The sequence below is a fragment of the Calliphora vicina genome, chromosome 1 (assembly GCF_958450345.1).
Source record: "Calliphora vicina chromosome 1, idCalVici1.1, whole genome shotgun sequence".
Lineage (NCBI taxonomy): Eukaryota > Metazoa > Arthropoda > Insecta > Diptera > Calliphoridae > Calliphora > Calliphora vicina.
The window spans coordinates 125018504-125043364 of record NC_088780.1 but is presented as its reverse complement, the minus strand read 5'-3'; the positions used below and the strand labels follow the sequence as shown (position 1 = coordinate 125043364).

The following is a 24861-nucleotide window of genomic DNA, read 5'->3' as shown; positions in this document are numbered from 1 at the left end:
TTCTGTTATTTTAAGTAGATCAAAATGGGTAAATAAAAATAAGATTGTAACAAAACTGTGTTCCAACGGAAACGCTAAAAATAAATCTGAAGTTAGGGGCCTCAAATGCCGATTCTAGGTTCCTCTGGTTCACGTATATATACCCAACTACTACAAAAGGTAAAAATTTTACTGTGGTACCTATAGGTAGCCTTAGTATGTTTTGAATCACGTCCCACCTGGCCCAAATCATTGTAAGCACGGTCCATTTTGTTTATATACAAACACACAAAAACAATCATTTTTATGGATAGGCAATAATTCTTTTAACAAACTTGGTCAAGATTAGCTTCTTAGTGCATCATTCAACGTTCAATTTGAGAAAATACAAATAGAGAGATAGATGGTCTCCGTAAAGACAACTTGCAGAAAAACATACAATTGTTGTATGTTCTTAAAGAAAGTTTTTCTTAATTAAAACGAGTACAGGAAACTGCTGTTTTAGGATCTGACATCTTCGATATCAATGAAATTTACCGGTTCTTAAATCTATGACTTTTCCAGTTCAATTTGATTTGAAAATATTTTTAAACAATTTTTTTTGCAAATTGTTTTTAAATTTTTTATTTTTTGAAAAAATAATTTATTACAAAAAAATTTTTGGATGAAAAAAAAGTCGGGTTAAAAAATATTTTTCCCGATTTCGACCCATTGTAGGTCCAACTTATCTATTATTGAATATCCACATTGTCTACATTAATGACGTAGTAATCCAGATATAGACAAAAAAATAGGCCAAAAATCGAGGTAGTCCCGGTTTTTTCCTTATATCTTGGCCATTTGTGGTCCTATTTTGTCGATTTTAAATCACTATTATTGTTATTATTTTCTATAAATATTAAAATCCTTAGAAGTTGTAATGTTAGGCACCTTAATAGTTCGTTTGAAAACACAAAATATGATTTATTCGTAATGACTGTATTGTTCTGCTGTAGCTGCAAGATTGTAATTGAGTGAAATAATTCGGTTACTTCAACCGTAATGGTTATTTGCTAACTGACTATATGTTGCTAGAACCAAAAAAGCTATTGAATTGATGGAATAATTCAATTAGCAACAAATTTTGCCATCACAACTAGGGTTTTTATCCCGGTACAAATTTCCCGGGAATTTTGCGAATTATTCACTACCCGATTCCCGGGATTTTTAGTCGGGAATCCCGGGAATTAAAAACTGACGAAAATGCATAGAAAAAAAGTTAGAGCTCTATTTTTTTCACCAAAAAACAGTGAAAAGTTTTTTGCTTAAATCTCGGCAATAATAGGCCGTTTATTATTATTTATTTGGGGTTTTTCGTATGAAAATTTAAAAAGTGAATTCATTATTTATAGAATTTATTTCTTATTGAATCATTCTAATTCCTTTAAATTTCTTCTTCAAATCCATAACAAAATAACTTCAAAAATTTATTAAGTGTTTAAATTTTTCTTCAATTCAAATCTAGTACAAAAATGCTTAAGACAATTTTTTCAATTAATTTTGTGAATGATTTAATTTAACAAAAATTTAATCTTTCAAAGTTATTAATTAACTTTAAGATTAATTCATTTTAAACAAAGGCTTTGGAATGAATCTAAAAAATTAAATACTAGGAATGAATTTATGGAATGAAAGGCTGACATTCTTTAATTACGGATTAAGATTTTAGTGAATTAAGCTCAAATTTTATTAATTAATTCGAAGCTCTGATATTTAATAATTATAACACAATTATAACAAGTTTTTTTATGAAATTTGGCTTTAATATTCCTAATTTATAGTATCATTATATATTTCGGGAATAGCCGGGTACCCGGGAATGTAGAAAAAAATGTACCGATTCCCGGGAATCAAAAAAGGTTGGGAAATTAAACCATCATTCTACTACTATTATTTGTAATAAGTTTACAATGTTTTATTTTGCAAATTGAGGATGTTTATATTTAATTCTAGTCTGACAAAAAAAAGTTTACATATTTTGCTTAAATAAACGAAAATAACATATATTTCAGTTATTAATAGCATTATACCACAGTCTTCACAAAACCTTTTCCTCTACTTACACATTTATGTCAATTTTTTTATTTTTTTTTTTATTTTATGTAGTGTCATTTTTAATTTTCAGTCTGACACAATTCATGGTGAACACAGAAAAGCAGCAGCAGCAGCAAAAAAAGCCACAAATTATACATGAATAAAAAATATTTTAATTCGTTTCTCCTCCTCCTCCTCCTTCTCGACCAATTATATTATATACTTGTCAGTCACTTCACAAACTTCAGTTTTTGACAAAAAAAAAAAAGCAAAAAAAAACTTTTTGTTTTTCTGCTATATTTTTCTAGCTGTCCTGGCTGGCACAACAGACTGATGGATTTGTTTGTATGTGCCACAAAATCTTAAAAAAATATATATTTTATGGGGAGAAATAAATATACTTTAAATTTATTAAGTAGTTAAGGCACTTATAATATTTAAGAGTATTTTGTTTATAATAAGAAATAATCAATAATACGTTTGAATATTTTATATACATAAATAATTATGAATTATAAATTTTTGTAAATAAAGTTTAATGTTAAAAATTTATAATTTTCTGAGAAATATTGTGAACAAATTCAAAGAAATAACACTACAATTACAAATTTAACTTTTAATTCGAAATATTTATTTAGTGGGAATTCTTAAAACTGTGTTACCCAGGACGTATGAGCAATAATGTTACAAAGCAATTGAAAAAAATACTTATACGCCCAGTGGTCTAATTTTAATTTTACACATTATTATGGAAATAATTTAAACAGTAACACAGCTCAATAAAATGGAGATTTTTTTAAATTTTTTGCAAATAACATTAGCTGATCGTTATCTATATTAATCTGCGTCATTAGTTTTTTCCACAAAAATCTCTTTTCAGCTGAATAGGGTCACAGTATCGAATATATTATATATCACAATAACATTGCAAGGCTGTTAAAAATCTTTTATTTTTAGTTTAGTCCTGAAAACTTATTTTATGTAAATTTTCTGAAATCAAAATGACTGATAGTTAAATATTTCTGTCCGGTGATTACGAATATAATATTAGTATTTCCCGCCCACCTCTTGTTTTAGAGATATTTCGCATTAATTTAAACAAAACAAGTAAGAATGCTATATTCGGCTGTGCCGAATCTTATATACCGTTCACCAAATTATACATCAAAATTTTGCAAATGTCTTTGAAATATCTATCATTTGATATCCATATTGTCTATATTAATGTCTTAATAATCCAGAAATAGGTCAAAAATAGGTCAAAAATCGAGGTTGTCTTGGTTTTTTCCTCATATCTCAGCCATTTGTGGACCGATTTTGCTGATTTTAAATAGCAAAATTCTCGAAAGCATGTCTGACAGAATTATTGAAGATTTGGATCCCGAAGATATCTGAGGTCTTCATAAAATTGATTTCAACAGACAGACAGACGGACATGGCTTAATCGACTCCGCTATCTATAAGGATCCAGAATATATATACTTTATGGGGTCGGAAATGAAAAATGTAGAAATTACAAACGGAATGACAAACTTACATATACCCTTCTCACGAAGGTGAAGGGTATAAAAATACTTTGTCTCCATCCATTATTTGTGGTGATTATATCCTATCGTATACACAGTATCGTAAATCTATCACGGACTAAGTGAAAGCTGCATATCTATATACATATATAAAAATGGTAGTTTGTATGTATGTTCCGAATGAACTCAAAAACGGCTGGAAGAAATTTTCAGAATAGCCCAGCGGGTAACACTGTATAGTCAGATTTTTGATATTCGGTCTGTGGGCGGAGGGCCGTGTAAAAATCCAATTTTTACATTATACCGCTAATGCCATATATTTCATATAAATGGTGTGTATGTATGTTCCGTATGGACTTAAAAATGGCTGGACCGATTTTGATGAAATCTTCATGGAATCTTTATAAAAACATTTTGAGTAACAGTGTAAAGTCAGGTTTTTGATTTTCGGTCTGTGATAAACAATTTTGTTTACTCCTGCATATTAGGTGCATGAATAAGAAATTTTTGAATTCATTGGAACCAGCCGGACTGCCACCATATGTATTAACATTGAAGGTTGGATCACAGACTTTGTCTGACACTGTATATTAAACTCGAGATCGAGATGCAAAATAAAGCATATGTTTTCCAAGGGCCAGAAACACGGACCGGGTTCAGCTAGTTTCAAATATTTTAAAATTAATATTTCCAATTAAGACAAAAAAGTGGTCAAGTGGGAAAAGATCCACTCTTAAATTTGCGACTACAATGATCTGGCGGAAACCCTGTAATCTTGTAGAAAGTTTAAAGGAAATCCCGCAATTTCTAAAAATTGGAGCGAACATCTTATTTTTATTTTTTACAATTTTGCCCATAGTGTCCACATTTACTTCGATGCTAGGAAAATAATTTGGGGATAAATACAAATTAATAATCCAGAAAATATTTCAAGGTTTGGACGGTCGTTCATGAAATATTAAGTGAATATTAATTTTAAATTTTTTATAATTTGCAATTTAATTGACATTTTTCAATATGAAATACTTCTGAAAATATTGTATAATAACCAACATTATTTTTATTTTATGTTGACCTGATTTCTAAGGTTTTGTAGAAATAAATTTAAATCAGCAGTTATTTATACTTTTGTGTACATTAAGATTCAGTCATTATAATTTGCCAGCATTCATTTTTAGAATACTGTAACGAAATAAGAAACAAAAAAAATTAAAGTATTGTATATTTTAGCTAAATAAATTGTACTACTCGTATTTGTTTTATTCGAAATTGATAGTTTGAAATAAAAACATACAATATGATGCTATAAATAATGGAACTTAAATTTTAATTTGCTTAAATTAAAATGCTTAAATTATTTGATTTAAACGGGTAAATGCCCGTAATTTCTACAACTAGATATCTACGGAGTAAAAATAACTACTTAGTACATAACTTTATATATCAGGCAATTTAAGTTTAATTTCAAATCAATATATTCTAGCTAAACTACAAAATATATTTGCAGTGCATGTAACTACGAACTGCTAGCTATCAGCAGAGCAAAAACATAATTAAACATGGTTACGAAAACTATACTATGTTATTTGTAACAATATATTGTTGTCGTAAACATATAATTGTTGTTTCAATTTAATTTCAACAGTATTTTAGTTACAGTAAACGTTTATATTATCATCGCAATTATAAATATGGATATTGTGCACCGAATCATGATTATTTTCCGAACAACTAAATAATGATAAATAGTTAAACACATTCAATGTTTCTTATCATGTCATATTGTCATAATGTCCTAATATTTCACAATGGATTTTATTGTTTTTCAAGCAAAAAGTGGCCTAAAATAATACTACTATGTTTATTGTGTTATCGTAACCAATCGGCAGAGACCTGCGCCGAATGCCTAAGAGTCGATTAAGCCGAGCTGCCAAGTTGTGATAAATTAGGACATTATGACAATACGACTGGTAAGAGAACTTGTGAATTGACCAATTATATTATGTACAACCATTAGATGTTATAAGCTTTGTCATAATATGTTTAGGATGTAAACAAAATATGTTTACTTTTAACAGTCTTTCGTTCTCACCATTTGTGGTTGTTGTTTACAAGTACATTTTGAGTATTTACAATTCTCATTCGCTCTATAGCTTTATTAGTATAATATCTTTAACTTTCTTAATGCGAATAACAATAAATTTCTATGAATTAACCAGTAATATTTGAATTGGGAATTTAGTATATTAAAACTAAAACCTATTAAATTAAAATTTTGTATTTCCTAAAATAAATTTTAATAATAATATGATTACCTTGTATCATAATATGATTTCATTGGGTCATAAATATGATTACTTTGGGTCATATTATGATTGATTTGTATCACAATATGAATATTTCAGAACATATTTTGATATTTTATGGTACTAATAATGATCATAATATGTTTGGACAACAATCATAAATCTTATCATAATATGTTGCTCCTAGATTATGTTTACGACAACCATGTATTTTCTCTGCGTTTAGTTGTAAATATTTATATTGGGAAAATTTTGAAACTCTTTGATTTTTATACAAAATATTTATTAAAATATCATACATAAACTAACTATAAATTAAAATAACAAGTTTTGTTTCAGTCATATATGATTGCGATAATCATGTGGATGGTAACTTTACCATACTATGGTTATAATTACACTATGTAAATAATTACACTGACCATAATATTGTTAAAAAAAACTTTACAAAATTATGAAATAGTTGCGGTTAACATGTACAACTGTTTTTTTTTCTACGTGCAGTTATTATCTTAACCCTCTAACACGCAAACTTTAAAAGGCTAAAAAAAGGTGTCTAATAATTTTGTTGAGGGTAATTATGATCCAATAAACTCAGAATAGCCATCAGAAACTAATTTGCAAATTAAGTTTAGGAACCAGGTGCAAAAATGTGAAGAGTGCCTCAGGGCATTTTTGCCGGTTTAGGTGTAAAAAACAATAACAATCAGAATGCATTTCGACCTTCGAGGGAAATGTTAGGAAATCTGTAACTAAAGTCAAAGTTAAATTTTAAAAAATAAATTATAATTACTTTTTGAGATAATTGGTGTTTTGTAATGCATGCCTTGTGGCACTCTTGCGGGTTAGAGGGTTAAATATTTTCTAATGTTATGGTACAAATTAACACTTCAGGCGTATGAGCAATATGCATTAATTAGTTTTGTTAAGCAAATATTAATCATATGCAATATTGTACTTCACGTAATAATATTTGGTCAATTCACAAGGTCTCTTATCAAGTCACATTGTAATGTCTTCATATTTCGCAATGGTGTTTATTGCTTTTCAAGCAAAAAATTTCCTAAAATAATACTACTCTGTATGCTATGTTTATTGTGTTATTGTAACCAACTAGCAGAGACCTGCGCCAAATGCGTAAGAGTCGGTTAAGCCGAGCCGCCGTGTCGTGATATATTAGGACATTATGATAATATGACTGATAAGAGACCTGGTGAATTTGTTTAAATTTCAGCTCTATCTCATTTATCAGAACACTAATGTGTATGTTTGATAAATACACTGAAAAGAAGAAAACTACGAGAAACTATGAAGAGGAAAAAGTTACTATTTTTCGTCTTACATTTGAAAGCAATTTTCAAAAAGTTTTTATATTTTGGCTACTGGTTTTAACACTTTATATTTTTCAATAAAGACAATGGTATAATTAGCTCTTTCTTATTCAAGTTTGTTTCAGAGATATTATTTTTACTATGTATTAGCTTTCAGAATCAGTTAAGTGATTCTTAAACCTACATTAAAAAATAAACAATAAAACCAAAGAAGTCATATACGTTCAAAAATTTCAGTTTAGTTTTCTCCTTATAAGTTGCTGATTTTCCACTACTGAAGACAAACTTCAAATATGTAAAATGTCTGTATCTCCTTTAGATTTGCGACCACTCAAACTTTTGTTAACTGTATACATATTACCAATACAAATTAGGACTTATGAGTTGAAATTATATATGCAAATGTGTGAGTGTTATTGTATTTACTTTAAGACAAACAATAATGAAAACTGCACCAAAGTATTGAGTAAAAACTAGAAAAAATAAAATGAAAAAATGCTTTTGTGGCCAGACATTGTTTGAAACCAACACACATTTGAGAAAGCAGAAACATATTAGAAAAAATTCAAAGAGTCTTCAACAAAAAGAAATATGTACGAAAATAAAAAACTAAAGTGGAAGGAAGAAATAAAAAACTAAAGTGGAAGGAAGAACTTTTAATCTGTAATATATTTTACGGGACACAAAAAACAAGCACACAAACAAGTACACTCATTCACATGAAAAAACACTTTAAAGAGTGAACCTGAAAAAACATACAGCCTAACTATAAAAGAAATTTTAAAGTTAATTTTTATTTAACCTTCGCTTTACCATAGGTTTTTTATAAACATGGTTTACCAATACCCGGGCGGTACTGCATTTTTATACATATAAGTGACGAACAAAATTTAAAAAAATCAAAAAAACCTTATAGAAACTTTAAAATGATTTTAATAAATTCTGCGGAACTATAAAATTTGTTCAGTGAGTCTTAATTTCATTTAAATCGAAACAAAATTAAAAAAATATTAAACTAAACTAAATGCGTAATGGTAGCCGGGGTGGGTATTGGTAAAGCGAAGGTTAAATCGACTTTATTTTCAAATAGAACTTTTGTTTTTTTCGTACCATATTTTAAAAAAGATTTCAAAACTTTTTCCAACTCATAGGTGGCATTTACACTTTGATTTAAAGTCATGACTTTTTTTTGTTTTTCTTTTAAAACCCCTACGAAAATCCCCTAGCATTTATACGATGCCTTTTTTTGTCAACCATGTTTGCCTTTTTTTGGCACCTAATGGTTTCAACAACCAATCAGAAAAGAACTCAAAGCAGAATATCAAAAAAAAGTCTTGAAAAACAGAAAACTTGCCTTTTGTTAATACAAAAAATTACGCATGATTTTTAGTCATGACTTAAAGTCATAATGTAAATGCCCCCATAAATTCAAATAAATGATAATATTTTTCAATGAATGTAAATAAAATAAGAAATTTAAAAAAATTAAAAAACAAAATGTACATAAAAGTTCAAAACAAAAAGATTATTTTAAAATAATAAAATAATATTGTAAATTATATTTGAAATTTGTTTTAAGGTGCGAAATTTAAAATAATAGTCAACTATATGGTCTTAAAATCGGCTTTAAGGCTTTTGTGGTTAGGCTGATATACTTGTATTAAGTTAAATAAAACTTAAACGGTTGAATACAAAAATTCTGAAAAAAAAATAAAAAATACGTAAATTTATTCAAAAACATTAAAAATTATTCCGAAAATCCTCCCATTAAAGATTTTGTAGATGCCGTTACCTTTTTAGATGAGGTTTTTTAAAAAATATATATCAAATTATGTGTTAAAATAACAATGTGTAAAAAACGTTATTTTATCAAAAATTAAAAGATAAAATTTCAAGACATTTCATTTGTTTATATTTCTCTGAACTCACACTATATCCATAGAGGAGAGAGAGTATTTTTAAAAATTAAGAGACGGAGTACTTTGTATACTTTGATACATAACAAGAAATTATAGGATTTCCAAGTCTATTTCAATAAATATAAAATAATATAAATTCACAACATATTGTTACGAAATTGTACTTGAATTCAAATATAACGATTTTAACGGCTGGTTTAAAGTTGCATAATGCTTCTCAACCTTATCTGTGGGTATTATTAACATTGCTGTGGAATATACAACATTGAATAAAATCTTTGAGTTGAGCATTGTTTGTAAGTATGGCAACACTAAATGATTAACATCGAAAGCTCTAGAATTCGAATCAGGGAAGGCAAATGGAATTTAAAAATTGTACCAATCAGAATCAGAAATTGTATTTTTTCGACAGTAATTGTACCAGGGTTCTAAGACGGAAAAAATGTTCGCTAAATTTTTTTTTTTTTTAAAATTCCTGTTCAGCCACGGGAGAAAAATTCTGTTATTATGAATTAATCAATCGATTAGCAACAAATTAGAAAAAAAAATACAGAAAAAATTTTATTTAAAACCATGATACAATAATTGTAGAAGGTAGAATCACTAGGGAGAGTTTTCAATATTTACCCCTATAACGTCAAACTTTGATTTCGATTTTTTTTATATTTTCTTTTGTTTGACGTTACACAAATTGTATAATTGAGGATTTATTTTCTACTGTACTTTATATTGTTGTGTCATGATTTGAAACAATAAAATTTCGATTCAATACAAATTGAAATTTTAAGTCCTAAATTACACAGAAAATAATCGGAAAAAATACTTAAAACTATTTTGAGAGAGAACATAAACTCGTAAATTGGTTTTAATATATTAACTGTGAAATGAACTCTCAAATTGTACCAAATAAGTCATTGTACTTTTCAAGATCGAATTGTACCAAAAAAAGTACAATTGTACCAATTCGAATATTCTAGTTTTAAGATCATTGTACACGCAGAGAAAAAACATGGTTGTGGTAAACATAATCTAAGAGCAACATATGATAATATTATTTATTATTATAGTCCAAATATATTATAATCAATATTAGTATCATAAATTATTATAATGTGTTCTGAAATAATCATATTATGATATAAATCAATCATAATATGACCCAAAGTAATCATATTTATTACCCAATGAAATCGTATTATGATTCAAAGTAATCATATTATTATTAAAATTAATTTTTTGAAAATACAAAATTTTATTTTAATAGGTTTTAGTTTTAAGGTACTAAATTCTCAATTAAAATATTACTGATAAATTCACTGAAATGTATTGTAACGTTTAAGATATTATACTAATAAAACTATAGAGCGAATGAGAATTGGAAACACTCAAAATGTACTTGTAAAAATAGCATAGCCTTGACAAACACCAACACTCACAAATGCTGAGAACAAAATATTATTAAAAGTAAACATATTTTGTTTAAATTTTAAACATATTATGACTAAACGTATAGAAACTTAAAATTTAATTGTTGTACATACATAATTTAGTTGTTGGAAAAATAATTTTGATTCGGCGAACAATATTCATATTTATAATTGTGATGATAATATAAACGTTTACAGTAACTAAAATACTGTTGAGATTAAATTAAAACAACAATTATACATTTACGACAACAATATTGTATAGTTGTCGTAACCATGCCGAACCATATTTTTTCTCTGCGTGTAGAAATAGAGCTTTCTAGATGGTTATGCAGTGAGAACACCATTTCCAATTTTTGCGGCAAAAATTCAAATGTTCAACTTTCGCTTTTTAGAAAAAAAATTCTACGGTTCAATTCCTAACACTTCGACGACATACATGCCAAAAATTGATCCCAATTGGCCACTTAGTTTATATACATATAAACAGCTATGAAAGTTTACATTTGTTAAATAGAGTTTTCAAGCTGAAAAAAGTAAAACAAATTACATTAGGGAAAAAGTGTGGTTATAACTAAGATTTTAACAAAAGAACTTACGTTGCCTGCATTTGCCCAAGGAATGATACATATGTGGTTATTTGTGGGAAGGTCAGGCTTCATTCCATACTAAAAGTGTTTGCAACTACTTGCACCGAAGCAAATAATTTTCATTTTTCTAGAAACATACTCAAACTTTTTCTAGCTACTTTTACCGAAGCATGAGTGCTTAATGTTTTATAACGATACCGAATGTCAAAGACATATACAATTGCTTACCCAAAATTTACTTATAGCAGAGGCCCAAGAGAACGCCAAACAAACGAAGAAATGCTATTTGTAGATATTGATATGAGAATATAAATTGAATTTTTTTGAGAATTGTTGATGTGTTAGATGGGGGGTTATAAAAAAAGTGAGGAGGGGTTAATGACAACTTTTTTAAAATGGTATTTGTGGAAAGTGCTATGAGAATATAGATTGAGATCTTTTTTGAAAATGTTTGTGAGTGGCGGGGGGGAATTTTATCAAAAAAGAGGGGAAGGGGTATTGATAATTTTTTGAAAATACTTATTTTAGCAGCAGGGGTCTCTACACAAAGCTTTATGATGCTAGATCCCTTGGAAATAATTTTTGCCGCAATTTTGGCTTTTGGACACATACTGCATTACTAGTGCATACATTATTACTAGCATAACCCTGTGCACTTCGCTACCCCTACCCAAGTAAAATTAAAAAAATATGAATGGAAATACGAAAATAGCACATACAAAATCAATCTCTCAATTACAGTTCAGTTGATATTCGAAAATAACTAACTAATATTGTATAGGAGGTACCACTCCACTGCTCTGATCCCACCCATTTCTCAACCTTTTATATAAATATCAAGCTTTACTTTAACTTTCCTTTATAAGGGAGGGGTCATTCCTACTAAGCCGATCATGCTTAGCTAAACTTCGAACAGGGATCAGGAATAAATTCGTTTTTAGCTAACCTCCTTAGAATGGTAATAAATTGATTGATACAGAGTTTAAATTCTTTTAGAATTATAGTTTTCCAGATATTCAAAATTAATTATTTACTTTGCGCCATAACCACTAATGCAATCCCGACCATTTTCAGTCAATCTGTGTAAAATGATAAGAGAGCTATGCGGACAAAGTTTGAAGTACCTTGCAATTATTATTTTGTATGGGAGGTGACTCACATTCTTTTCCGACATCTCCCATTTTGGGTTCTATGCCCTCTAATTTAATTCCGTCTATATTCAGCTAAACTCCGCACAGTAATAAGAAATTAATTCGTTAAAAGTTTAAACACTTTTACAATTATAGTTCTACAGATATTCGAAATTAATTATATACTTTGTATAGGGTGTGCCACGCCCACTATTCCAATCCCGAACAATTTCAACGAAACTATGAAAATTTATAAAAAATCCACTTAGACTAAGTTTGAAGAATCTTGCAATTATATTTCACAAAATATTTAGAAATAACTATTTATTTTGCATGGGAGGCGACTCACCATTTTTTACAACAACAAATTGAACAATCACGCATTGCTTTGTTTACTTTTTAGCTTAAGGTTCGCATGTACACGTTTTTGCATATTTGTTAGTAACATCTTTAAACGCTTATAACTCCTAAAAAACTGAACCGATTTCAATAAAATATATGTTCTGCACTTCAGTGAATAAATCCCTTTAAAATGGTATATTTCTTGCCCAAATTAAATGTATAATGTGAGAATAAAAGGTGTCTAAAGAAATCGACTTGCCTATTAATATTATGCTTTATTTAATGGAAATAAACCACAGTTTTTAAAAGGTAAAAACGTAACAATATGTTATCATATTTTTTTACGTTTATAATTATTTTTTAGAATTATTTCAAGTTTTTAAAAATTTCTATTCATTTTTGAAAAATTTGTGTAGTTAATAAAATTGTATTAACTACAGATCTGTCAACAATTTGCTTTCTTGATAATATATGTTTTTTTTTTGGAAATTTTCTTCACATTTATTATTTGCTTTATACATATGAAAATAAAAGTTTTTTTTTCAGTAAGGGTAAAGTTAGCTTCTTTATGAAATATTACTTATTTGGTCACATACTGTATATCGTCACCTAAAATGCAAAAGGGCGTATTATCACTTTTGAGCATTTTACGGGAGAGGCAAGAAACACAATAAAATTAAATGTTTTGTAGTTACAAGTATGATTTTCATTAAATAAAGTTGTTATTTCTAATAATAGGAAGCTAAAACTTTGTAAAGACGTGTTCCTTGATGCGCCCTTTTACATTTCAGGTGACGATATGTATGTACGAGATTATCCAGTGATTGTATGTGTTTTTGCTTTATAAGTGTTTGGATATTATGCTGCTATTAAAAAAATATGGAAAAAGTTTGCAAACAAATACTCACATACACAATCACTTATACTTAAGAAAAAAAAACATAAAAAGTTCTCCAAAGTCCTTTTTTGTTTGAGTAAAATGCAACAGTAGCATCATCAACTGCAACAATAACAATAAGAAGGCAAAGTCTCATCAACATAGAGATTCGTAGTAGTTGAGACTTATGTATAAGCCTCCCATTTAACACAAAAAAAAAAAAAAAAACTGAAGCAAACCAGGCAGCCAGTCAGCTAAGCAGGCACAGACGAGCTGAGGCAAAGCAATCAAGCAACAGAGTCACTTGTGCCAATTTTGAAGCAATTTACTTATGAACACAAAAACAAAAGAAAACACAATATGGATATGAATATGTATGAATAAAGACAAAAAAAAACAGTTTTGTTTATCACACCAATTTATCTTGTATCCTCAATATTTTAAACATACATATTTAGAGTAGTGATACTTATACAGACAGACAGATGGACCCACTTAAATGCTTTAATAAAGACCTCTATTGTTTTTTGAAGCAGTTATAGATTTTTGTATAATATGTACTTAATGTCTGTGTTTTTTTTTTTTGTTGCAGCGCACTAGTACCTCCTTGTGGGGTGAATGGATGGGAGTGCTACACGGTGATGAAATCGAATACTTCTTTGGTCAACCATTAAATACATCACTGCAGTATCGGCCCGTGGAACGAGAGTTGGGCAAACGTATGCTCAATTCAGTTATTGAGTTTGCCAAATCGGGGTAAGTTTCATAATGCAAAATATTACTTTTGATTTAATCGTTTTGTTATTTTGAAAACAAATATTGCGTGGAAATGAAATTAACAAATATGAAAATTAAATATTACTAAAGGGTGCTCTTTATAGTAAACTGAAATAAAACAGAAAAAAAGATTTTTAATATCCATCCAAATGGATATGGCATTACTGTTTAAAAGCGATTTCGGTCATGTGGCGGTCACATGAGGAGATCTACTTACGCTTAGATATATGGCCCAATCATGAATAAAAAAAACTCCCTCGGATTTTTTATTCATGATTGGGCTGATAGAAACCACCACCCACCCCAATCACAGGCATGGAGTGTATAGATGACAAACGTGTCCTTATAAGTGTTCCGCTCGCTGTAGATACAGAGAAGCATCTGTCAATAAACATCCTAGAATAAATGCATGGCAGGTACAACCAAACTTCCATATGCCCACAGCGCTTAGTCTAACCGCCGAATTTAGGGCCAATGGTTTGGCCATGATTCGCCAGATTCTCTTAATCATCCCGCCATAGGTGGATTTACTAGGAGCCCTCCACCATACTAGTACACCAGTATAAGCTTTTCCACTATGTCAAATAGCCATTTCGTATTCCTACAGTTTCTTCAGGTTTTCCCAATGACCGTTCTACAGGCATAAATAGCAATAGCTGCCTTAGACGCTATCGTTTGTATATTTAGGCTCCAGGATAGCTTGGATTCTAGATTGATACCCAGTTACTTCGCACTATTCGAGAGTCTAAGTTCCACCCTGTTAAGTGCAGTAGTAGGGTAGTAGTAGGAAGTAGGGTATTTTGTATCTTTTTGAAAATAGCACAAGCTCCGTTTTCCCAGAATTCACTATCAGTACTCCAACGTCTAAGTGTACTAAGTGAAGTCTGTAGGCATTGTGATAATGTATCCAGATGTTTCGCAGAAACAGCCACAGCCACAATATAAGCATATCCAATGAATTTTGCAATTCATGGAGCCTAATTTTATGAACTGTAGATTAATGGTAAGTTTTCCAATAGGAGTTGTGATAAAACCCCTCCCTGCGCAGTCCCCCGGTTCGCTAATCTAAAAATAGTAGCGATCCCCGATGAAATAATGACTCTATTGGACAGAAGTCTACATATGAATTGGATAATAGACTGACCTTTATCCAGTCCGCCCAAAGAATCGTCTTTAGCATCACATTGTTAAAGTCCCAGTCAATATCCAGAAAGGCCACCTATGCATATTCCTGTACTCAAGTGATTTTTCTACAAATCCCACAAGCGAGTGCAAAGCCGTCTCAACAGACATGCCCTTCATGTATGTAGGCATTCTAGTACATGGAAAGTAAGTTGGATCAATCGATAATCAAAGGTGCAGATCGATTATCCTTTCCACTAATAAGCCTAAAGTCCTTCGCTCTAGTATGAGTAGCCTTCCCTGCCTTAGTGATGGAGGCAACAGAACATCTGGTTCAAGATTTTGGAATATATGACCAGCTAAGCAGGCTGAATATATACGAGTCAACCAGATCCTAATTCCGTTGCAGATCAGCCGGAATTTATATGGGACAAAACTGCTCAGGGCACATTTAAGTCTATCTTTGGTATAGCTTAAAAAAATAGTAAAAACGACAAGGTAAAAAGTGATCTTTATGAGGTATATGAGGAGCCGCAGAACAAAAGGTACTTTTTCGCACATTTCAAATTTTTGGGAAATGAGTTTTATTTATTTCGCCCCCTTAAAAAACTGCATGAACCTGGAAATGGTAACAAGTTTCTTACTTATCAATAGATACATCTAACTGCCATAAGTCACCACATTAAATGTTAAGGATGATTTTAATATCGAAAAAAGAACCTTTTGTTAAAAAATAACGAAAAAAAAGTACGTTTTGTTAAAAACAAAATTAAAAAGTATTTTTTGTTCTGTGACTCCTCATACAGAGTACCTAGATACAAGAGTTGTTTTGCTTTACCGTAGCTACAAGTTCTTTGAAATTACTGAAAATTAATTAAATTTTCTTTCAAAGAAAATTTTATATGAACTTAAGTCTGAATAGCATTTCATATAAATATTTATAAATAAATACTAAAAAATGATTTCAATTGTACGAAGCAATTTCTTAAAGGAGTCATGTTTGTATCTATGTATTTTTCATTTTTTTTTTCCTAAAAACTGTTTTTTCCACATGCATTGTTATAAATTCTGTCAATTCCCACAATTATTTTCTATTTAAGTTTTTTTTTCTTTTTCTAAAACTAAAGGTCGGTTCTTAAAAGTTTTACTTCTAAGTACACTCTTCTTTGTAAATGAATATGAAAAAGCATTTGTAAGAGCAAAGTTATCTCTAGAGCTTAGATGTCAACAATTTGCTTTACTTACTTAAGTTGCAATCAACATATTAAACAAATAATTTTAATATGCTTATATTATATACATTAGGGTGGCCACATCTAAAATTTAAGTCTATTTTATTTAGAAATATTATTGTATTTCTTTAAACTTATATATTATAGCTGTAGTCGTTGGTGAGTTGCACCATTTACAATTTCGACTCTAGAAACATCTTTGCCATTCATACGAATATTGGCTAATCTAAAAAAAAAAATTTGAAAAAGGTCCTTTTGATCCCTTGATACACAGCTAGAGAAAATCAGTATCTTAGGCAGATCTAAACTTTTATTTGCAACATCGGCTACAGTATAGAGCTGCCCCAATGTATTGATTGTATAATCTGAATATGTTGATCAAATACAAAAAAAAAAAACAAAACTATGTCAAACATTAAATGCAGCATCGGGTGCCACGATAAACCAATCTGAGAGTCGCGGGTTCGATTCCCGCCAGAGACTCTGGTTGTTTATGTGTTCAAATCTATTTATTTTTTAATCACATCTGTAAAATGGAATTTATGCTACTTGAAATTTCATCTTCCGAAGCAAAATTTCTTGTTGTGTGTGCTTATAGACAAATCTTTTATCCAATCTAACGCTGCACAATTGTATGGAAAACAAGTAAGAGTGCTATCTTCGGCTGTGCCGAATCTTATATACCCTTCACCAAATTATACTTAACAATTTTAAATATTTTAAGGTAAACAAAATTTAAATTTTTTTCCAGTTGTTTTTTTTTTTATTTTTTGGAAAAAAATTTTTTCGATTGCTATTTTAATTTTTTTTTAAATTTATATTTTTTTTTAAATTTAAAAATTTTTTTTTTGTTTTTTAAATTTTTTTTGGAAAAAAAAACGTCGTTGCAAAGGTCTTTGAAATATCTATCATTGGATATCCATATTGTCTATATTAATGTCTTAGTAATCCAGATATAGGTCAAAAATAGGTCAAAAATCGAGGTTGTCTTGGTTTTTTCCTCATATCTCAGCCATTTGTGAACCGATTTTGCTGATTTTAAATAGCAAAATGCTCGAAAGCATGTCTGACAGAATTATTAAAGATTTGGGTTCAGAAGATATCTGGGGTCCTCAGAAAATTGATTTCAACAGACAGACAGACAGACAGACAGACAGACAGACAGATCCAGAATATAGACAGACAGATCCAGAATATATATACTTTATAGGGTCGGAAATGAAAAATGTAGAAATTAAAAAAGGAATGACGAAGGTGAAGGGTATAAAAAGTGGGAATCTGTAACTTCTAAACGCTTAGCCCGATTTGAATGAAAGTTAACTCGCACCAAGATGAAGTGCAGTCGAGTTTAAGATTTGAACTTGGACCTCATGAGCCCACCAGAGGGTTGGGCAAGGGGTCCCCAAATTAGTACAACTCGGGTATGTTAATTTTTTAAAAGATCCTGCGTTTGTGTTCCGATTTCAAAAAAACAATTACATATCGCTCATTTGCTGCAACATCGTCATAACTCAAAATCCTGGTGTTTTGAACTGTATAATACAAAATATGCACCGTTATTTCATATAGTTTTATCAGTTTTAAAAAAAAAATCAATTATTTTCTGTATGAGAGTGTTTTTTTGTTGTAAACGTCAAAATTAAAATTCATGTTTTCTCGTATATTTGACAAGTAAAAATTTGGGTTAAATACAGATTAGAAAGATATTAATATCTACTATTTAAATCAGGTTTTATTTCTGAAATCGCATGATTTGTTGAAAATTTATTTAAGAAATAGTAAAATGTCATAAAAGATTTTCTCGAAACGACTTTTTTTGAATTATGACGTTGTTGCAGAAAATGAGCGGAGATATTTGCATTTTAAAATTAAATTATCAACATTTTTACCCACTCTACTCCAGTTTTTGAATAACAGCGTGTCGAAATACTTTCCGATTTTCTTCTGCAAATGTATATGTCAAACAGAAAAAGATTTTTTTAAAAAATCATTATTTACTATGCATTTGAATTTAAAAAATGTAAAAAAATAAATTTATTCGCTAGTTTATTTTGGAAAAAAGTATTTTTTTTAATTTTAAGTTATCTTAAAAATTTCTAAGCTAAAATTAAAATTTTTATATCGACCATAGATGGGGGTAGTGCACTAATTTTGCAGTTTGCACTAATACTTAGTGATAGTGCAAAATTAGTGCAATCATTTGGTTCATAGTTAGTGATGAGTTGAAAATTAGCAGCCTCACTAAACATTAGTGATAGTGAGTTAAAAAATTTTGCACTCAAAATTAAATTAGTTGTTTTAAAAAAATGCAATCATCAGTTTATTGCAACTTTTTTGTATGCACTAATTTGAGTGCAACTTCAAATTGTGCACTAAATTTTTAAGTTCAAAATGGTTTAAGTTTATTTCTGTACACTAATTTAAAACTTAAGACTAATATTTCATTAAAAATAACAAAAATTATTTAAAATTTTTATTTTTCGAATTTAGATTCAACAATTTCATGACTACTCATTTTTGAAAATTTAGTGGTAGTATGTTTAATGCAGCCTTTTTTGATTGCAGGTTTAAATTTTCAACTAATTAATTGTAGTGCAGATTTTTGTACTAAACCTTCGTTTAGTGATTGTTGAAAAATTGTCACTATCACTATTTTTTTTAGTGCTAGTTTAGTGCATTATCACTAAAGCTGATAAAAAATAATGCAAACTAAATTTTTTGCAATTTTAGTGAGTGATAGTGCAACTATGATATCGAGGGTACCAGGACCATCCCAAAAACACCTATTTTTTATATAAAATTCAAATTTAGGGCAAAAATTCTCAAATTGCATAGTAGATATCAAAATATAGTAACCCATTTTAGATGGCCCAATATGTTTAGGGTTTTCAATTTCCCGACCTTTTTTGATTCGGGAAATTTTTTTCTACATTCCCGGGTACCCGGATATTCCCGAAATATATAATGATACTGTAAATTAAGCATATTATAGAAAAATTTCATATACAAATTTTTATAATTATTAAATATCAGAGCTTCGAATTAATTAATAAAATTTGAGCTTAATTCACTAGATCTTAATCCGTAATTAAAAGATATCAGCCCCTCATTCCATAAATCCAATCCTAATATTTATTTTTTCAGATAAAGTTAATTAATAACAGAATTTATTCAAACTGTGAATGATAACATTTTTGTTAAATCAAATAATTTACAAAATTAATTGAAAAAAATTGTCTTAAACCTTTTTGAACTAGATTTTAATTGAAGAAAAATTTAATCATTTAATACATTTTTGAAGCTATTTTGTTAAGGATTTGAAGAAGAAATTTAAAGAAATTAGAATGCATGGAATAAACGTATAGAACGGAAGGAAGGTGAGAGTAAAAATTATTATCTTTTCACACATACGGGTGACACAAAATACATTCTCATGAATTGGGTTTTTGGCTCTCAGTTACCTATCTAGTTGTTGTCTATGTTAGAATGATTCAATAAGAAATAAATTCTATAAATAATGAATTCTCTTTATAAATTTTCATACGAAAAACCCCAAATAAATAATAATAATAAGCGGTCTATTATTGCCAAGATATAAGCAAAAAACTGTAAACAAATTTTCACTGTTTTTTGGTGAAAAAAACAGAGTTTTAAGTGGTTTTCTATGTATTTTCGTCAGTTTTTAATTCCCGGGATTCCCGACTAAAAATACCGGGAATCGGGTAGTGAAAAATTGGCAAAATTCCCGAGAAATTTGTACCGGGAATTCCCGGGATAAAAACCCTAAATATGTTCTTAATTATTTTGTAAAGGGTTCCGATAACTCCGACTATTGTATGGATATTATTGCCAAAAAAAAATTCCATTTGTGGGATTTTTCAAATCTAATTTCGGAATTACGGGATTCCTAATAACATATTTCAAAATTTGTTTTTATATTTACATTTTTAATAGAAATTACTATATAACTGTAAAATTTCATTAAAAAATATTCATAATCAAATATTTAATTTCAATTTAAATATTTGTATCTTCAAAAATTCAATAAAAAGCATTTGTTTAAGTATCAAAAGTTATATATTTTTGAAAAATAGACAAAATCCCTTATCCATTGATATATAACATGTCCATCTTTTGTGTTTTACGTGGTAAATTAATTAGGGAGAACTTAACGTGACGCAGAGAATTTACCTGAAATCGAAACACAAACGAAGATGTTTTCAAAATACCCGTGGTTTCCAACCTGGTAAGCCTATTAGGTCCAAATTCACTTCTTCTTTGCGCATGTGAAAATTCATTCAAGTTCCACTAAACGTTTAGAAGTTACAGATTTATTACTCTCTTTTTATACACTTCATCTTCGTGAGAATGGTATATATAAGTTTGTCATTCCTTTTGTAATTTCCACAATATAATTTTCCGACCCTATAAAGTATATATATTCTGGATCCTTTGCTATTTATAGTCGAGAAAATCGGTCCACAAATGGCTGAGATATAAGGAAAAAACCATGATAGGTCGATTTTTGACCTATATCTGGATTACGAAGTCATTAATATAGAATATGGATATCTAATGATAGATATTTCAATGACCTTTTCAATGACCTTTGTAGGTCCAACTTTGCAAGTTAGACCTACAATGGTTAAAAATCGGAAAAAATATATTTTAAGCCGAATTTTTTTGCTAAATATTAAAAAAAAATTTTTAAATATAAAAAAAAAAATTTTAATTTAAAAAAACAATTTGAAAAATTTTTTTTTACAAAAAATTAAAAAAAAACAACTTTGGAAAAAAAATATATTTTGTTAACCTAAAAATATTTAAAATTTATATTTTGAAGTATAATTTACTTGTTTTTTAACAAAAAATGTCTATACAAATAAATTTAAATAGGCCGTTTTCATATTGAATAAAATTTTAATATAAAACCTATTAAACGGGTTTTTAGAATGACAAAATACGAAGCCAGTTTTTTTAAAAAAACACACTTTTCAGTTAAACCGGAAAAGTTTTTTTTAACTTTCTAATACCAAATTTGAATTTGTATTTTCATATATGTAATGTTAATGAACAAACTAATACAAATTATCTCTTGTTAAATATAATTTATTAAAGAATATTTTTCATTCGTTCGTATAATTGAGTAAATTTTCATTCGATTAAAATAAAACTCTTGTAATTGATAACCCTATTAAAGTAAACCATTTGACAATTAGCCCCACTGTATATGTTTTACTACGTTTCATGGCAAGAAATATGAGAAAAATCTGATAAACCTTAAAAATTGTTAATTGGGAAAATATTTAGAGAAATGGCATGTTAAAATTTACATAACGATTTTGAAAATAACTAAACATTAAAGGGCTTTTTTTATTCATAATCAAATTTTATATTTAGTATACAAATGTTGTTTTAAGGAATTGATTATGAATAAGAGGGTTAATATATTGGTTCAATACAACAGAAAAGCTTTCATGCACAAAGTGTATAGTAAAGACAACAACCCATTTAAAAAGTTATACCAACGAATAATATTCAACATATACCACAAAAAACCACCACAATTTCGTGGTGAATTTTTAAGTTATAGCAAGGATTTTTTGAACTTTAATGAAATGTATAAATAACTGTTATATTTTACAGTAATCCAGCTGTAGATGGTGAAGAATGGCCAAATTTCTCCAAAGAAGATCCCGTTTATTATGTCTTCAGCACAGATGAAAAAACTGAAAAACTACAAAGAGGTCCACTGGCCAAACGATGCTCATTTTGGAATGATTATCTGCCGAAAGTACGAAGTTGGGTTGGTAAGTGTAGCAAAGTCTATATATTTAACCATAATTTAAGCAGTTATAGCAAAAGAGTAATATGAAAAAGCTTTTTAAGTTGTAAATAAGTATAACAGCCATGTTTTGAACCTTTAAACCAAATAAAAGCTTTAAAAAATCGAAATTTCATTTTATATAAATATATTTTTGTTAAATCACAGTTTAGTTTATCTTTTTGTTATCGCCGGAAATTATAATTGATTGCCATTACATATGTATTTTTTTATTTTGTTTTATTTATTTAATGAATAGCTTTTGGGTGTATATTGTAGTTGTAGCCAATTAACAAATTAAATATGTATATCATCACAAAATTAATTTTTATAAATTTTTTTGTCTCTTCACAATTGAAATCGTTTGCAATAATCCTATTTGCTTTGTGAAAAAACCTTTACAAATTTATTAATTCTCCTTGTATGTATTCGTTTTTAATTAAAATTTATTGTTAAAATTGTATGCAATTGCTTTGCAAAAATTTTACTATTTTAAAATAAAGAACATTTCAGTGGAATGGGGAACACATGCTCCCCATCGTCAAACACGGCCCAGAGGTCCGAAGATTAATCCGATTTTTACACATACACAATACGAGCATTAAAAGTATTTTAAAATAAACACATATTGTATAAAGTAGCTTTTCAACAATAAATGTTGATGTCGCTTTATGAAGCGGAAGACGGCGAATATTTAACAGAAACTAAAATTTAAATGAATTTAATATGAGTTTTTGTAAATTCTTTTAATACACATGTAGAGAAAATATATAGTTGTACATGTTTGCCATAACCATTTAAACAGTTTTACAAGTTTTTTTAACAATATAATGGTCACTGTAATTATTTATATGATTGTTATAACCATGATATGTTTATGGCACCATTCACATGATTGTATCAATCATATATATGATTGCAGTAATTAAGTATATATTTGTGTCAACCTATTTTAATTGCTAGCTTCCCTATCGGAAATATCGTAAGTTATCTTGTTGTAGATCAGATCTATTCAAGATTAATTCAGGGGTACAGCAATGCCCCGTTCTTACTCCTACTCTATTCCTTATTTTTCTAAACGACCTTTTACTTCAAACTTCCATTCCCATCTATTATTTTGCAGATGACAGCAACATTTGTCATTCATATGCATTCAGTTATAGACTAAGCCTGTAGCAGATTGGGGTCTTGTGACAATCTCCGAATAGGGTCGTGCAAGAGTCAGTGTTGCAAGTTGACACAAAAACGAACGACACATCATGTCGCTTTATCTGGATTTATGGATGGTGTAAATATTGTGGAATCAAATGTTGTTAATGTTTTCCAGTGTCGAAAGAAACATTCAAATACCTCGGTTTTCTGAAACGGTGTAGGAATACTTCACTCCATTTGAACTCCTCACTATTTACACCATCTATATCTGACCGAAAATGGAATACAACTTTCATGTATGGGTTGGTCCTTCAAAGTCTATTTTGGAGCTTCTAGACAGCGCACTATAGGTAATTTTACCCATTTTTATGGCCAAACACTGAACAAGGAAATACTGAACAAGATGAAAATCGGTACACGGAGGTTTTCAAGGTTTCTGATTTCGAATATGAGGTAAAATCTTTCAAATTCAAAATGACGGATCCAATTGGTTGCGTAAATTTTAAAATATCTTCTGATTTACATGAAAATCGGTATACAGGGGTATTCACAATTGCTGATTTCGAATCTGAGGTAAAATTTTTCAAATTCAAAATGGCGGATCCAATATGGTGGCATAAATTTTAAAATGTCTTCTGATTTACATGAAAATCGGTATACGGGGGTATTCGAGATTGCTGATTTCGAATCTGAGGTAAAATTTTTCAAATTCAAAATGGCGGCGTAAATTTTAAAATGTCTTCTGATTTACATGAAAATCGGTATACGCGGGTATTCAAGATTGCTGATTTTGAATCTGAGGTAAAATTTTTCAAATTCAAAAAGGCGGATCCATTTTTATTTCCTATTCCTCATTCAAAATATTGCCGCATTCAACTTTAGCAACAACAAAATTGTAAACAGCAGCGTTATTCTCCTCTTTCTTTTGTTCATCAGGTTCAACTTCTGCACCTTTCTGATTGTTTAAAAGTTTATCCAAAATTAATTTTTCAGAAAATATTATAAAATTAAAATTATGTCAAAAGTATGAGTTTTTTCGCCAAAAACAATTCTTTTTTACAAAATATTTTTCCTAAAATATTAAGCACTTACTATCACTTTTGTTTTCCATATTTAATTGCAATTTATGTTTGGTTTTGAACTATTTAAATAAACTTAAAAATTTGAACAAATTGCACTGTATATACTGATTTCAACACTTTGCTAACAAAGAATGACTTTGACCACTTGCTAAGCAGTTGTTTGCTTTAATAG

General features: G+C 28.9%; 1 protein-coding gene across 1 annotated transcript in view; it reads left to right on the top strand.

The window, feature by feature from the left end:
• The window catches only part of Ace (Acetylcholine esterase), a 146814-nt gene that overhangs the window by 78903 nt on the left and 43050 nt on the right, over positions 1-24861 (top strand). Inside the window, exons 7-8 of the mRNA XM_065515739.1 lie at positions 14093-14256; positions 22278-22441. Coding sequence (XP_065371811.1) covers positions 14093-14256; positions 22278-22441 — 328 coding nt within the window. The remainder of the gene's footprint in view (positions 1-14092; positions 14257-22277; positions 22442-24861) is intronic.